Here is a 16201-nt window from a genome sequence, read left to right as displayed (position 1 = left end):
TTTTTAGTTTTTCCATTTTCATCTTTATTAATTATTTAATCAGAAGATGTTTATTACATTCGTCTTAATTTTAGACCTCAGGTGTCCATTGTCAGCACAGCCATAAAGTACAGGGCTTTGCTAACACCGACTTACAGGATCTCTATTCAAAGAGGCAGTAAAGACTGAGAGATGGGTTCAAGAAAGTTAGCCAGCAGTAATAAGACTCAGTTTCAACGTCTCTAAATTGAAAATTTTAATGTTTTTTTATGGGGCCATAAGATATGTCTTAGGAGAATTAAGGGAGATAAATATGTGGTGGGGTAGTATTTTGAGATATTGACAGAATTTCCTTCCCTGTCCCATTTCCTTGCAGTTCTGGCATTCACTAACCAGTATCTTTTGCCACAAACAGTGGAAGATGGAGCAGAGAAGTTGATAAAGAACTTTTAAATTTCCTAATCTTATAGATATTTTGACTTGAAAAAAACCTAGCCATTTAGTGTGTTGAAAATGATTCAGCACATGTAAAAAAAATCAGAAGAAAACAAGTCAGTGAGAGCTTGTTGTGTATTTCCATCTGTTGGAGAACTGTTTTCTTGATTCACAGAATAAAGATTTGGATGGGAAATCAACAGAATTGGTTCCAAATTGTTCTCTGTGTTCTACTATGTGAGGCCAAGTCCTATGATGTGGGGCCTTTATACTTTAGGTATTAGAGGTCTGAGGAGAGTAGGGCTATCTCAGGATGACTGAGAACAAGAAATCCAAGATTCTCAAAGGAGTGAGGGATGGTGACCTGCGGTGAAGGAAGAGTAAGAGGAGAGAAGAATGAGAACCTCTTGGCAAATGCCAGCTTGGGTCATTAGGCTCCTAATGACCAAATGTCACCCCAAAAACTTTGGCACAGTGTAAACTTCTTGGTACAGTGATGCAAACCCAGGTAAAAATGAAGAGAACTGAATAGACTGAGGCTGAATTTCTGATATCAGTGCACTGGAGGCTGAATATATATATATATATATATATATATATATATTTAGTAATTTTTATAATTTATATATGTACTTAATAATTTATATAATTTGTATATATGTAAAACTGATCAAAGAGTACATAAACACATTCAAAAAGTGGTAGTAATTTTATAGGATTGCTAAATCCTTCAAGTTATGAAATGATTAAGACTTTAAACAGGTTTCAAGTGTATGCTTTGTTAATCTTGATAAAACTAAGTGTGATCATCATTAAGATATAATATAAATCTTATTTCCATAACTATATGGTCAATTAATCTTCAGCAAAGCAGGAAAGACTATCCAATGGGGAAAAGACAGCCTCTTCAACTCATTCTATACATAAACTTTGCATGGATTACCTAGTGATTGTCCCACCAATACTGAGAAATGCATACTCTATCCATATTTTACTTAGGAAGTAGTTGAATCTTAGTGTGGTTGAGTCATTTGCTTAGGATTAGGTAGCTAATGCAAAGATCTCAGAATATCCAAAATCAACTTGAAAAAGAACAACAATGTTGAACTTAAAAACTCTTACACATTTTAAGCACTTCAAGCAAAACTATAATAATGAAGACATTTGCTGGCCTGGCATAAGAATAACAAATAGAACAATGGAATAACATTGAGACTCTAGAAATAGACTTCAACAAGTATGGTCATCCGATTTTTGACAAAGACAATAAAGTGATCCAATGACAAAAAGTGAAGTATTTTCAACAGTGCTAGAATCTCTATATGGACAAAATGAAATTCAATCTATACCACCTACTGTTATCAAAAGTAAAAGCTATAACATAAGGCTTTTATTTTTTAAATTATTTTTTAAAGATTTATTTATTTTAGAGAGTGAGTGAGAAAGCATGAGTGTGCAAGTGTGGGGAGGGGCAGATGGAGAGAATCCTCAAGCAGACTCCCTGCTGAGCTGGGAGCCCAACCCAAGGCTCAATCCTGGACCCTGAGATCATGACCTGAGACCACACCAAGAGCCGGATGCTTAACCAGGCATCCTCTAAAACCACCCAGGCACCTCTAAAATGTAAGGCTTTGAAAGGAAAATATCTTTGTGACTTGAGAGTAGGCAAAACTTTCTTAGGCCACAATAAGGAATAACAAGTAAATATTTTAAAACAGAAATTAGATGTCTTCAAGAGGAAAAGCTGCTTTTCAAAATCCATTGATAAAATGAATATACCCAATAGACTGGGAGACAATATCCACAAAATACAGATGTTACAAAGGACTGCTGCCAGGATATATAAATAATCCTCCAGCTCAAAGATAAAAATACAAAAAACACAATTAAAATATGGACAAAAGACCTGAACAAACACTTCACTAAACAATATATATGGTTGTTCGATATACACATGAAAAAGTCATCAAAGTCACTACTCATCAAGTAATGGTGAATTAAAGACACGGAATACCACTAAACATCCACCCGAATGGCTCAAATTAATAAGAATGCTAACAGTGAATATTGGGGAAGATGTGCAGCTACTGATATTCTTATTCATTTTTAGCAGAAAATGATGTAATCACTTTGGAAAGTTCTGACATTTTCATATAAAACTTAATACATGCCGGCTACATCCCAAGTGTCTATCAATTAGGAAAATGCATAAAAAATATTGTATGTTCATATAATGGAATAATAATCATCAGTAAAGCAGAAAGACTATTGATACAGACAACAGCACAGATGGGACTCAAAAACATCATGTGGAGTGAAAGAAATCTCGCAAGGAAGAGTACATATTGTAGATTAATTTATATTTAGTACTAAATCTATCTAATCTAATCCAGGGTGAAAGAGGTGAGAGAAAATATTGCTTCTGGGGGGAATGGTGGGGATGTCCTGGGAAGGGCATAAGAGAACTCTCTAGGTGATGATAATGTGTGTGTGTGCGTGTGTGTGTGTGCGCGCATGTTTTAAGATTTTTATTTATTTCTTTATTTGAGAGACAGCAGGGGGAAGAGCAGAGGGAGAGGGATAAGCAGACTCTGCACTGAGTGCAGAGCCCGACATAGGGCTCGATTTCAGGACCCGAGCTGAAATAAAGAATCGGAGGCTTAACCAACTGAGCCAGCCAGTCTCCCGATGATAATATTTTATATCGTAACAGGAATTTGGGTTACACAAGTGTATGCATTTGTCAAAACTCTGGAAATGTGCACTTAATTTTTGTGAATGTCATTGCATAATTATTTTACAGTAAAAGAAAAGAATCTGTAAGTAATCTTGAATAGTAGTTAATGATATGCATGCCAAAGCAAATAGGCAAAGTATACAGATTTATACAACGTATGTGCAAATGCAAAAAAAGAAAGATATACTGGCAGATGGCTAGTGGAATGTGTACATGTGTAATTAAAGACATACAGGACAATGATAATGGAGGAATCTAGCCAGGGGTATATAGGTGGTCACTATAAGATGCTTTCAATATTGAGTACGTTTGAGACTTTTCATAATAAGATCTTGGGAAGAAGGTGTGGGCTCAGATCTTAAAGAAATATCTATTTAGTTTGTTTTTGGTTAAAATTTGTAAGACATTATGCTATGGAGATACAAATACGAAAACTGTTAACTGATGCTAATGTTTGACTGTCATTGACTATTAAAATTCAATAAAGAATACTAATGACATATAGGGATGCTTTCAAGATATATTTAATTCCAGTTGCTAAATTACCATGTTAATATAAATGCTATATCACTGAATGTCTGTATTTTACCCTTATTTCAGGGAGAGGGCTATCTGGAAAGAACATCTGATATTATTTACTTAACCTAAAAATTCAAAAATTTGAGATAAGTTTATTTGGATAAAAGTAAACTCATACCTACTTCCATATCATGAAAATTGCAAAAAAAAAAAAATAATAAACATATGTAATAAAATCCCAACAAAAATCTCAATAGAGTCTCTTGAAGCTTAAAACACTATGTTAAACTATTTTGGAAGAAAAGTACAGGGGTGCTTGGGTGGCTCAGTTGGTTAAGTGTCTGCCTTTGGCTCAGGTTGTGATCTAGTGGTCTTGGGATTAAGTCTCACATCAGGCTCCTTACCCCGAGGGGCACCTGCCTCTCCCTCTGCCTCTCTAGAAAAAATAAATAAAATATTTAAAAAAAAAAGGTATGCGTGACACTTATTAGATTTTTAAAATGAAGTTAAAGTAGGAGATTTTCCTTTTAAAATTAGAATTTAATATTGAAATTATTTTAATTAAAAATGAGATTGGAATTAAAAATAGAAATTTGTCAATGGAACACAATATAATTTAAAACAGCTCAAAATCATTTATGAGAGATTAGTTTCTGAGAAATGAAGCGATCATTTTGGGTGGAAAAGAGTAGGTTATTTAATCAATAATAAGTTGACTCTCCACACAGAAGACAATAACATTAGATTGGTAACACGCTCTGCAAGAAAAATTTCCAGTATTACCTTTCAAAATATAAAAACTAATAAAGCACAGACTAATTTTTAATGGAAAATTAGAAGAAAATTCAGAACATAATTTCCCATTTTATTCATACAAAGCATAGACCTAAGAAATAAATTACCTAGTGTACAAAATAAATGACAGAGAATTAGAACATACAGGAAATATCCAAAAGAAAACCTCTGAAACAAGATGGAAAGCCCGAAAATCATAAAGAGAAAGAACTGATAAAGTTGACTACCTAAGGCTTAGGTTGTATCGGTCTCTCTAGATAGGCTGGACTTCTCAAACAAGCCTAGAATCCCTATAGAAGGCCTGGACTTAGACATTCTGGAGCTCGAACATTCCAGAATACTCTGGAACTCAAATTAGACTAAACCTGTATTCCCTTCTACACTATCTAATAAGCAGACTGTTGGGAACACAGGATCAACACTTAACTGACACCCTGCTTCTCTCCTATATAGAAATTCTCAAGCCTCCCTGAGGAGGGTTCACAACATAGTAGAGGTTTTTACTTTAATTCATTTTATTACAAAACATTCTCTAAAAGGGCCTGTTGAAAAATGAAACCCATGTTTATTTGCAGAGCTTGTGAATTCCTATGTGATTAGTCATTGGAATTAGGGAAGTACAATTGTGCTCATTTTGAAAGCATTACAGCAATCATAGCAACGGATTTCAGGCTAGTTCTTATAGTGGATACCAAGAGATTCTAGCAGAGAAAAGGATTAATGTTGAACTCGAGTCACCCTATCACCTGTTTTTTCCAAGAAATTCTGCTTTAATGGTGTTTACACACCAAAGATGCAACAAGATTTCGTTTTTAAGGTGTTATGTGAATCTCAGTTTGAAAATGAGTGCTCTAGGTCTCCAGAAAAATTCTCAACATAATGAGAAAGGAATTCAGACTCCTTTTAAAGTAAGTTGTGAGATGCAATGACTACACAGAAACTTAAGCATCAGCTATCTCGCTCTTCATAAATCTTTAACAGCGTCAGGCATGTAGTGGGCACTCATGAATTATTTTTTATTTCAATGACGGAATGAATGTAAAATTGAACAGAAAAATGTTTTAGGGGAAAAAGAAAGCAATGCAGATTTTGACCTGAATATAAGAGCAATTTTAACGCCTTCGCACTTTGAGCTGAGGTGAGTTTTCAGCTGCGAACCACATTGTTTCTGTTGCCTCAGTTTTTACTGTTTTCTGCCTATTTGCATTTTCCTTTATGGTCTCTTCCTTCAAATTAGCTCCGACATATTTCTAGATCAGTTGTTGCTCTGTGTTCCCAACTAAGACAAGTTTCTCATAATGATCGCTTGCTATTAACTCTAAATATATAAATATTTATGTACATACATAGCATGAAAGAGTAAGACTCAACTAAGACAAGTTTTTCATAATGATCGCTTGCCATTAACTCTAAATATATAAATATTTATATACATACATAGCATGAAAGAGTAAAAGGGAAGAAGAAAGAAAGAGAGGCAGAGAAGAAGGGAAAAGGAGAGAGGGGGAAGGGGAGGGGAGAGGAGCAGAATACTATTTTATTATTTTTTTTCAGCAAATTTATCTTAGCCTTTCATTGATAAAACATCTCAGTGCAAGGGGCGCCTGGGTGGCACAGCGGGTAAGCATCTGCCTTCGGCTCAGGGCGTGATCCCGGCGTTACGGGATCGAGCCCCACATCAGGCTCCTCCGCTATGAGCCTGCTTCTTCCTCTCCCACTCCCCCTGCTTGTGTTCCCTCTCTCGCTGGCTGTCTCTATCTCTGTCGAATAAATAAATAAAATTAAAAAACAAAAACAAAAACATCTCAGTGCAAAATCCTCACTACCTTACACGTGGTGGGCTTTCCTTGAACACAGCCATGATGTAACCGAGAGCTATGTGTTTTTGGAGATTAATTTGGAGTCTGCAAAACTCAACATTTCAGTCTAAAATTATATTCATACACGAATTAACATGATGAAAAGATGCCAGTTACATCATTAAATATTAATTCATTTTACTGAATTTTTTTTTCTTGGAACAGTTAATGAAACTCAAATTCAAAAAATCTTTGGGCAATACACAATGGGCTTCATCACTCTTCACCAGAGACTGCAGAAACTCTTTGAACTGTAATAATTTAGCTATACACTAATTTAAGAAATAAAAAAGGAAGAATGTTCATACTTGGGCTATTCTGGGCAAATATACTGGTATGTCCTTACTGACTATTCAACATACATTTTTTTTTTTTTTTTGCTTTTTTAACACATAGGTCCCTGCTAAAAACCAATGGCACTTTATATCAGACATCATAGAAAATCTGCAAGTGTAGGTTTGAAGTGGACATGGAAACTAGCAGAGAATTTGGCACACGTGAAGCACTCATCAAACATTGGTTGAATAAATAAACTGTAGAAATTGACTTCATGTCCACACCAAAATACTACCTATACTCTTTAATAAACCTTTTGAAATGTACCTGTCTAAAGTCTTTTATTCTCAACAAAAACAAAATTAAAGACAACTTACTCCTCAAATTACCATTTGATTTACCTGGCCAACCAATCTCACCTTGTTGATTAGACTAAGAGTACTTCTTACTGCCCTGAAAGGAAAATTGTCAGCAGGACTTGTAAAGATCTCAGAAAACTCTGCTTTTAATCTTCATGTACACAAATGAATAATTGAACACCCCCATCATTACTGTGCTTTGCTTCTGTTTCAGTTTTCGAATTTAGGTCAGTAACACTCATCTTGGGGGCTGCTAATTTGCTTTTAGCACTAGCAGATAAGCTTAGCTTAGTGCCATATTTAAATAATTGATGAATAATTAGAAAATAAAACCCAGAAACACTATATACTAATTATAATTTAATTCACATTCACGCTTATGAATTTTGAGACAATGTCAGCAAGGTAATTAAAATAGCAGTTCTTATTTCTCTTTTGGCAATAGATTTTCATAATGAAAATCATACAATGAATATATAGTTACTAAAATGTTAGAAGTAAAAAGAGGTTTCTTTTAGAATGGCATAATTTAAATAGCTTTTTATTGAATGAATCACTTAACTCTGGCATCTGTACTAAAACACAGTTCAAAAACAATTGGAGTCAATGTTGGCCACATGGGTCTTAATAACACGGTAACAGCGATGATATTTCTTACATTACACACACTCAGCATCCTCACTATTGAGTTTTGGTAGTTCAGTAATTCAAATGAACAAATATTTACCAGACACAATTCTATGTGAGATACATGTTGACTGCTAGAGCACTAAAGATAAACAAGGAAGGATGCAAATTCTGGGCTAACGGAACATATAATCTTGCTAGGTGGGGAGGGATAAGATAAATAATTACACAAAAATGTCAAATTCCTAACTGAAAAAAAGAGCCATAAGTTAAAACTATAACACACCATGAGATCAGCTGTTCACACATACTCTTCCACCATCCTAAATCCTTGGGGTTTTGGCATTGAGTAAAAAATTATTTTTGTCTAATAAAAAATGCCTTGATCACAGGAAGATGGCCACCATCTTCTGTTATTGTTAACCGACTGTTTGGATCTGGAATCCTGAGATCCTGAGAAACAGAATTCCTTAGGAAATTTTATCGCAGAACTATAAAGCCCTGAAAAATTTACTGTTGTGAAAGTATGGCTTTTTTCTTTTGCATTTAATTTTTTTTATTTTTCTATTTTCATTTGAACATGTTTTTCCACTCATCCAAATGGGAAGGGCTGAATCTGATCTTTATGAAATAATTTGGGTTTTGCTTAATATTTGCATTGTGTTTTCCAAGACAAAGACTGTCTCCCAGATTGGTATTTTGATTCAGCTTTAAAAATGACTTTTAATATGTGATTTATTTTTTTATTATCATTATTGTCCTTTTTAATCCCATAGAAAATGTATTTTGGAATGTAATTTACCTATCAGAAAGTAATTATATAAAACATCTTTTTTATTGACATATTAAGTTCTATTAGTTTTAGGTATGCTACATAATGATTTGATGTATGGATAGACTGTGAAATGATTACCACAATAAGTTATATAAAATATCTTTGATCCCTAAACCTTAAGTTATTTATTAAGAACATCCATTGATCAGTTACTAGATTTTAATATTTCAACTTCTGTTAACAGTTGCTGTGATTATCCTGGGAAGAATCCCTATAAAGTTGTCTCACAATTTCCTGGGTAGTGAGGGCTGTTACATATAACTGTGCCTCTTACAAATAGCACAATATCAGGAAGAAGCCTATTCCACTGGAAATAAAAATAGATTGAGGAGTCCATCACAGGGCAATTAAGCTCTGCCTTTTTCTGATTACTATTTACATTTGCTTTGTATTTCCCTCAACATAACATTCCCTGACCAAATATAGCTTTCTTCCTACTCTCTGCCTTCTTTCTTTCTTTCTTTCTTTCTTTCTTTCTTTCTTTCTTTCTTTCTTTCTGCTTATGTGTGTTATGTGTTTCATTGTCTATGTCAGATTTTTCAGAATCCTGATTTTCATCAATCCTCCTCTAAACTTCCTCATAACTGCCTTTTCCACACTCTTCCTGTCTGACATATTTATTTTTATATTCATTGTATGTTTATTTGGGGCAAAAATATATAGAAGTTTTGAATAATAACTCATATTTTCTTGCCCTCAATCAAATACTTAACTACTTACCATGTAGGTAGGGAATGTCAACTCTTTATACAAGTATGTAGCACATTTTCTATTTTACTTCTTTGTGTATCAAGAGTAAATCAACAGCGATGGAAAGTCTGACAGAGCTGGAAGAGCCAGAACTTACCTGAGGTCTTGGGAAGGTTCTGCTCTGATGTGAGGTGTTTCAACAGAGTGCCCGAATACTGCTCCTTCAGTGCCTGGACAGAACAGGAATCCAGCAGTCAGTACAAGCAAGTGGACAGACGCGGTTTTCATTTCTATTTTTATGCATCAAATATTCATCCAAAAAATGGCACAACTGGAAACAGGAGTACAGACAATAAAAGAGAAAAATTGGAAAATGTGTTCAAGGTAGTGAAAGGCCAAGAAGGGTAAATCTAAATGTCCCTCTGTAGACCACTTTTGAGATTACCTTATTTAGCCAAATTCAGATTGACTGAGGATTTTCACTCTCTGATTAAAGAGCAAAGACCATCTCCTCCTTTTTTATTTCTCAGGTACATGAATTTGAGGGAGGGATAGGTCACAATACTCAGTTCTAATCTCCTAGAAACAGCAGAGTGTGAATGAAAATGTGGAGAGTGAGCTCTCACGTAATATATCATTAATTCTTTAAAGACACAGGTCTCACGGGGCATTTGGCAATCTTCCTACACATAACACCCACCTTTGATTAGAGAGATTATCCACGGCACCTTACTTTGACCTCATTGGAACTAAGGCTCTCTCTAAAACCATGAACTGCTCAAAATCATTTCATTACAGTTGACTTCATGTGGGGTCATACTTACCCAAAGAGGTCATGCACTCTAACACTTTCCTCAGGCAGTTGAATTATATTCTATCTACACTTTTTTTTTTTTTTAAGATTCTGTTTATTTAAGAGAGTGAGAGCGAGCAGGAGTCAGGGGCAGAGGCAGAGGGAGAGGGAGAAGCAGACTCCCTGCTGAGCAGGGAGCCCGATGTGGGGCTCAATCCCAGGATGCTGGGATCATGACCTGAGCTGAAGGTAGATGCTTAATCGACTGAGCCACCCAGGAGCCCCGCTATTTACACTTTCATTTATTGACTCTATGTGATTTTCCAGATTCCCAGAGCCTTTCCATAATTTAAATGAGCTAAACAGAATGACTTTGCATTTCAAAAATGCAAAAACAACATTTTTTAAAAGATGATGATGACAAAATCTCTTTTTTTTCTTTTGTAATTTCACATAAATGTTTTAGATCATTCCCTTTGGAACAACTTTATTTTCTTTTGGCTTAATCTTCATCAAACATTTTGGTGTAGGCATGTCATGTCTGTTCCATTAATGGCCTCTACACCAGCTTATTAATACAAATTACACAAAATAATGCAAATAATACAAATAATGCAAATAAAAATATAAATTTTAAACCTATAAGATAAAGCTCCTTATGCTTACTGTGAAGAACAATGGGAAATACATCGATTCAATAAGCAGTGATGACATTTTCATTGGAAAATTAGAGCTAACACTTAAATTCCTTAAAAATATGTTGTTTTATAAGAAAAATATACTAAAATCACCAGATGACTCCTTCACATTAAACAGCAATGCAGACCTTGATCTTGAATCAGAGAGGAAGAGTTTTTTTTCAAGACTATAATGTGGTTTCATCTATCTTATGGTTCTAAGGGTAAATTTATAAGGTTCTGCCACAGTAAATTCCTAAGATTACAGACTTCAGTTTATAAGCTAAAAGCTGTTGGCATTTGTTGACCTCTCACTGGGTTTTAGTAGTTGTTGATGTTTTGTTTTGTTTTGTTTTTCTAGAGAGACTCTGTAGGCCCTATAACATATAGACAGACTATCGGAGCAATTCTTTCTTTATGGAGTTTACTCTTTTGATATTTTGTAATATATTTTATTTCTGTGAGTGGAAAATTGTTAGAGATAGGTCTTTGAAAGTAAAGTAACAGTTTTAGATAAAACCCTAATTTTGTGGGGCGCCTGGGTGGCACAGCGGTTAAGCGTCTGCCTTCGGCTCAGGGCGTGATCCCAGCATTATGGGATCAAGCCCCACATCAGGCTCCTCTGCTATGAGCCTGCTTCTTCCTCTCCCACTCCCCCTGCTTGTGTTCCCTCTCTCGCTGGCTGTCTCTATCTCTGTTGAATAAATAAATAAATAAAATCTTTAAAAAAAAAACAAAACCCTAATTTTGTGATTGTGGTGGGGGTGACATTTGAGACATTCCAAGGTATAAATTTTCATATCTCAAGGAGAGACTCCTTTTGCATTTTAAAAGAAGATATAACTTCCAGAAAGAATAGTTATCCATGTGCAAAGTTTAAAAATTAATTTCCACTATTCTGTGACTTTGAAAACTTCCCAGACAAGATGACAGAAATATAATTAAAAAGCAGTCGCAATATTTATTTTCAAACATGTAATGGCACACACAGTAACTTTGCACAGAATATATCAGTGAAAGTAAAAGGAGAATGATATCAAAGGTTTAATTTTCCAATGGGATTAAAAACTGATAGAGGTCTTAAATCTAAGTATCAGTTTAGAAACTGTTTGATGACTTAAAAAAAAAAAAAACTCTTGAAGAAATAATGTGTAATCATATCTCCTAAGGGGCTAACTTGAAAACTGAATAAAATAACATAAATAATTAACTAACTATAAACCTGCAGATAATGAGAAAATTATCCTCATCCTCTCCATTACTGTCCTAGAATGAACCAAAGGAGTAACAATTAATAAGCAATAATGATCATCTTAAAAGGAAATCAGTGAGGGAAAATAAAAGCCATCTGAAGTAGGCACATAATCTCACAGTATAAAACATCAAAATTAAAATATATATTTCCTTCAAATTGGGAACTTTTACAAATGTCAGATGATTAGTAAGGTTGCCAGACTTAGCAATTAAAAATACAGGACACCAAATTAACTTTGAATTTCAGGTAAACATGAAAAAAAATTTTAATATAAGTATGCAATATTTTCAGGGGACATACTTATATTAAAAATGATATGGTGTTTATCTGAAATTCAGAACTGAATCAGTATATTGTACACTTGAAACTAATATTACACTATATGTTAACTAACTTGAATTTAAAGGAAAAATAAAAAAATAAAACCCTTATATTTTTGAAATAATTAAATAAATAAATTGTAACCTAGTCTCAAAAAAATAAAATAAAATAAAATAACTGGGCGTCATGTATTATATCTGCTAATCCTAACCTTCAACCAACATTTGGTACAGAAAGTACAGACGTGATTTACTCTTAGTTCAGGAAAAGAAAGAATGTGTGATGAATTTTTCACATCTTAAGCTGTAGAACTACAGAAACTGAAAAGGAAGGGGGACAGAAAAGGGACAAGAAGGTACACAACACAGACATTTATCAATATATATATATTTAAACTTGTTGATTAAATAAACATTTGTTTATTGTGGCTTTAAGGGGCCATTCAAAAAGATACAACATTCAATTCTGTTTGTATAGATGCTGAAGGGCATTTCAGATCATTTTAAGTGACAACGTTGTTTTAAGGCTTTGGGAAAACATAGACTGTGACTATTGCAACGGTCAGGAAAGATGAGACAAGCAAACTTAAGGGTCAAAAAGACTAGATGTCATTCAGATGATAATACCTGGCTGCGAAACACAATAAGAAGGATGGCATATTCTGCTCTGCTGGAGAGGAGAAAGAGTATATAGGGATTGTGATCCTACTTTACATTTAAAGACAGCTTAATACATAAGTTTAAGACATATGTATACGCTATGCACTTTGAAGGTAGCAGACAGTAGGAGACAACCCCAGCTCCCTCATTCTTACCTAAATGACTTGAGTGAGTTACTTAATCTGTCCAAACTTCAATTTCCATAGATAAAAATAAAGATAGAAATGCCAACCTTACAGGTTGGGTTAAGTTTTTCTTAAATAGGATATAAATGTGCCTGGTTCAGTGTAAGAATTAAGTATTCCTTAATTCCCTCTCTGTGTCACTTTTCTTTATGAAAATCACCACAGAAGAATTACACATTGTGTTTGCAGTTTTAAGGGCCCAACATGGGTTCACTCATTAACACGTGAACTATCTATTGCCAAAATGTCAGCTTCAAGTAACATGGTCTCATGCTGAATTCTGAAATCTGACACTGTAAAGGGATTCTTAAATGTTAGATAGTAAATGCATTTTATTAATCAAGACTCTATTCAGTAATCAAGGGATTCCCTGATGCAGGTGCACAGATACCAGGTAAGATGGATCAATGCCCAAATGAGCTCTGAGAAAGACGTTTCTTCTACATAAAAAATTATGTCCAGCATGATCTTCCTTTTAATTGAACTTTATCCTGATGTTTTAAAAATTGTGGAAGAATGAAAACAAAAATGCATAGTAGACCCTGTACTAACGACAAAGGATGGTTGTGATTTTTCTGTGTTTTATACTTATTAGCTCTCTGTGCAGGATGTCCTGGAAATTCATCATCCAAGTAACTGGAGTCGGTGAAGCAGTCATTAACCCCACCAGCGTTTTAGCTTTCTTTTAAAAGTCGAAGGAAAAGTTAAGAAAGAGTAGGATTGGACGCCATTCCTTAGAATATTTCTCTTCTCTTCTTTTCTTTCTTTCTTTTTTTAAAATTTTTTTTAAGACTTTATTTTAGAGGTAGAGAAAGAGGGAGACAGAGACGGAGAGAGAGAGCGAGCAGGAGGAAGAGCAGAGGGGAAAGAGGGACAAGCAGAGTACCCACTGAGCACAGAGCCTAAGATCACGAGCTGAGCTGAAACCAAGAGTCGGACGCTTAACCAACTGAGGAACCCAGGTGCCCCCATAATATTTCTCTTCTTAATGAGAAATCTCAGTCACTGAATTTATAAAAATTCCAAGCTAGCAATAGCTCTAAGAACTTAGTGGGAAGGAATCAGAGTCATGATAGCAGCACCACCTCCAATATCCAGTCCATGGGACTGTTAGGAGACTTAAATAATCAAAAAATTTAGTAAACTTGAGACAGCATTTTAAATTCCTCCATCGGAATAGGGCTGAAATTCTGGGTGAATTCATCTAGATCTCAGGGGCAAAACTATTGCTGTTCATTCATTATCTTCAAGTTTGACCCTGTGCCTTCGAATGCACACAATTTCTTCAGTTAATTACACTACGAGGCTCTTTACAAATTATAAAATCTTTTTAAATTGTATTTTTATTTATTTATTTGAGAGAGAGAGAGCACAAGTGGGGTGAAGTTCAGAGGGAGAAGCAGACTCCCTGCCAAGCAGGGAGCCCGATGTGGAACTCGATCCCAGGACCCTGGGATCATGACCCAAGTTGAAGGCAGAAGGTTAAACTGAGCCACCCAGGCACCCTTTTAATTGTATTTGAGATATGGGCCTTTTTCACTCTGTAGTGCCACTTCCTACCACTTTATGTAGTGAAAGATAGGCATTCATTAATATATCTCTCTGAAGTTTCAGGAATTGACCTGAAGAACATAGTACTTGCGGGTCCAGGAAGAGACTGGGCTTCCCCAGGGTCTCCATATCAGTGGGCCCAAGGGGCTTCAGAAGAGAAGGCTAAAGCCTGGCATGGAATGTCTGCTGTTCTGAAGAGTCAGAGAGAAGAAAAAAGAGAAAGGCCAGATGGAAGGGGAACAAAGGAATCAGGAAAGGCTGGCACCCCTCACACTGTGGGGAGGAGACCAGAGAGAAATAGAAACATTTAAATTCTATTTTTTAGGTCATTTGTCTTGATGTTTGCCAAATGGGATCTCCTGCTGCCTTCAGTTTTCAATAAAATCTACCATGATTGTTTATATGTTTTGAGGTTTTTGTTTGGTAGTAGTAGTATTTTGGAGGGGACAAGAAGGGAATAAGTTTTACATGCAGATCAACATAGGACAGAAAAGATAACATGAAAGGAAATCACGGTCATGAGGCCAAGGAGCTTAAGAGAACATAACCCTCCCTGCCCTCTGCCCACAATTCATAGGAATTCCAGGCAGCATTTGAAATTTCTATGCTAGAATACGGATGAAGTCCAGGGCAAATTCATGTACCTCCTAAGTGCCAGAAAGTTCCAATGTATTCATTATTTTCAAACTTAAACCTATGCCAAAGATTATTTCAGTCTTTGGAAGGCTTCACTCCTTGCTTTCTTTTTTCTTTATTTGCATCTCTTTCCCTCCAAATCTAAATTGGTAAAGTCAAAGATTAGATGGGGAAGTTTCATTCTATTCCCAGATCTGCCTCTAATTCATTTTTTGATCTCTGATAAATATTTAAAGTCCTCTGGTTGCCATTTCTAAAATGAGGCACTCAGGGGTGCCTAGGTGGCTTAATCAGGTAAGTGCTGACTCTTGATTTTGACTCAGGTCATGATCTTGGGGTCTTGGAATGAAGCCCCGTATCAGGTTCCATGCTCAGTGGAGTCTTCTTCTCTCCCCCCCCCTCTTTCCTCTCCTTGCGCTTCCTCTTTCTCTCTCTCTCAAATAAATAAATCTTTAAAAAAAGTTAGGTACTGAATAACATGATCTCTAAGGACCTTCAGTTTCTAACAGTCACAGTTACATGATTTTTTCCCCCAAACACGTCAAAATGTGTATACTATACCTCTTCTCATTTCTCCTTAAATAGAAGTAGAAATGAGTTTGTCCCTACAAATCAAAAGAGAAAAATACTTTCGAGAAGGAATGGAGTAGTCCTATTGGCAAAAGTAAGTTATTAACTGTCATTTCTTCTACTAGATTAGAAAGAGTTTCTGTGAATCCTGCAAGCATCCTTACCCTTACAAAAATGTCAACACATTTCAACAGACATCTCCCACTTGTGTTATTTTAATAATCTAAATGGTGTTCCTGCTTCCAGCTCGCTCCACAAAATACAACCTATACATGTCTAGATTTATCTCACCAAATCTCCTGACACCTCACCTCTACAAAGAGCTATATTATTTTCTTGGACACTGCTTCTGCCCAGCATACAAGACTTCTGTAATCAGAGCCCATCCCCCTGCTCAGACTACTTTTCCTCTACTCATCTACGAAGTCTCTTTACCACTTTTC

The 16201-nt window shown here is 35.3% G+C and overlaps 1 protein-coding gene across 1 annotated transcript in view; it reads right to left on the bottom strand.

The window, feature by feature from the left end:
- The window catches only part of SGCZ (sarcoglycan zeta), a 1051274-nt gene that overhangs the window by 9877 nt on the left and 1025196 nt on the right, over nucleotides 1-16201 (bottom strand). Inside the window, exon 6 of the mRNA XM_026508469.3 lies at nucleotides 9269-9341. Coding sequence (XP_026364254.2) covers nucleotides 9269-9341 — 73 coding nt within the window. The remainder of the gene's footprint in view (nucleotides 1-9268; nucleotides 9342-16201) is intronic.

Source organism: Ursus arctos, unplaced genomic scaffold, assembly GCF_023065955.2.
Source record: "Ursus arctos isolate Adak ecotype North America unplaced genomic scaffold, UrsArc2.0 scaffold_27, whole genome shotgun sequence".
In the NCBI taxonomy this organism is placed as follows: domain Eukaryota; kingdom Metazoa; phylum Chordata; class Mammalia; order Carnivora; family Ursidae; genus Ursus; species Ursus arctos.
This window is presented reverse-complemented; position numbering and strand designations above follow the sequence as displayed.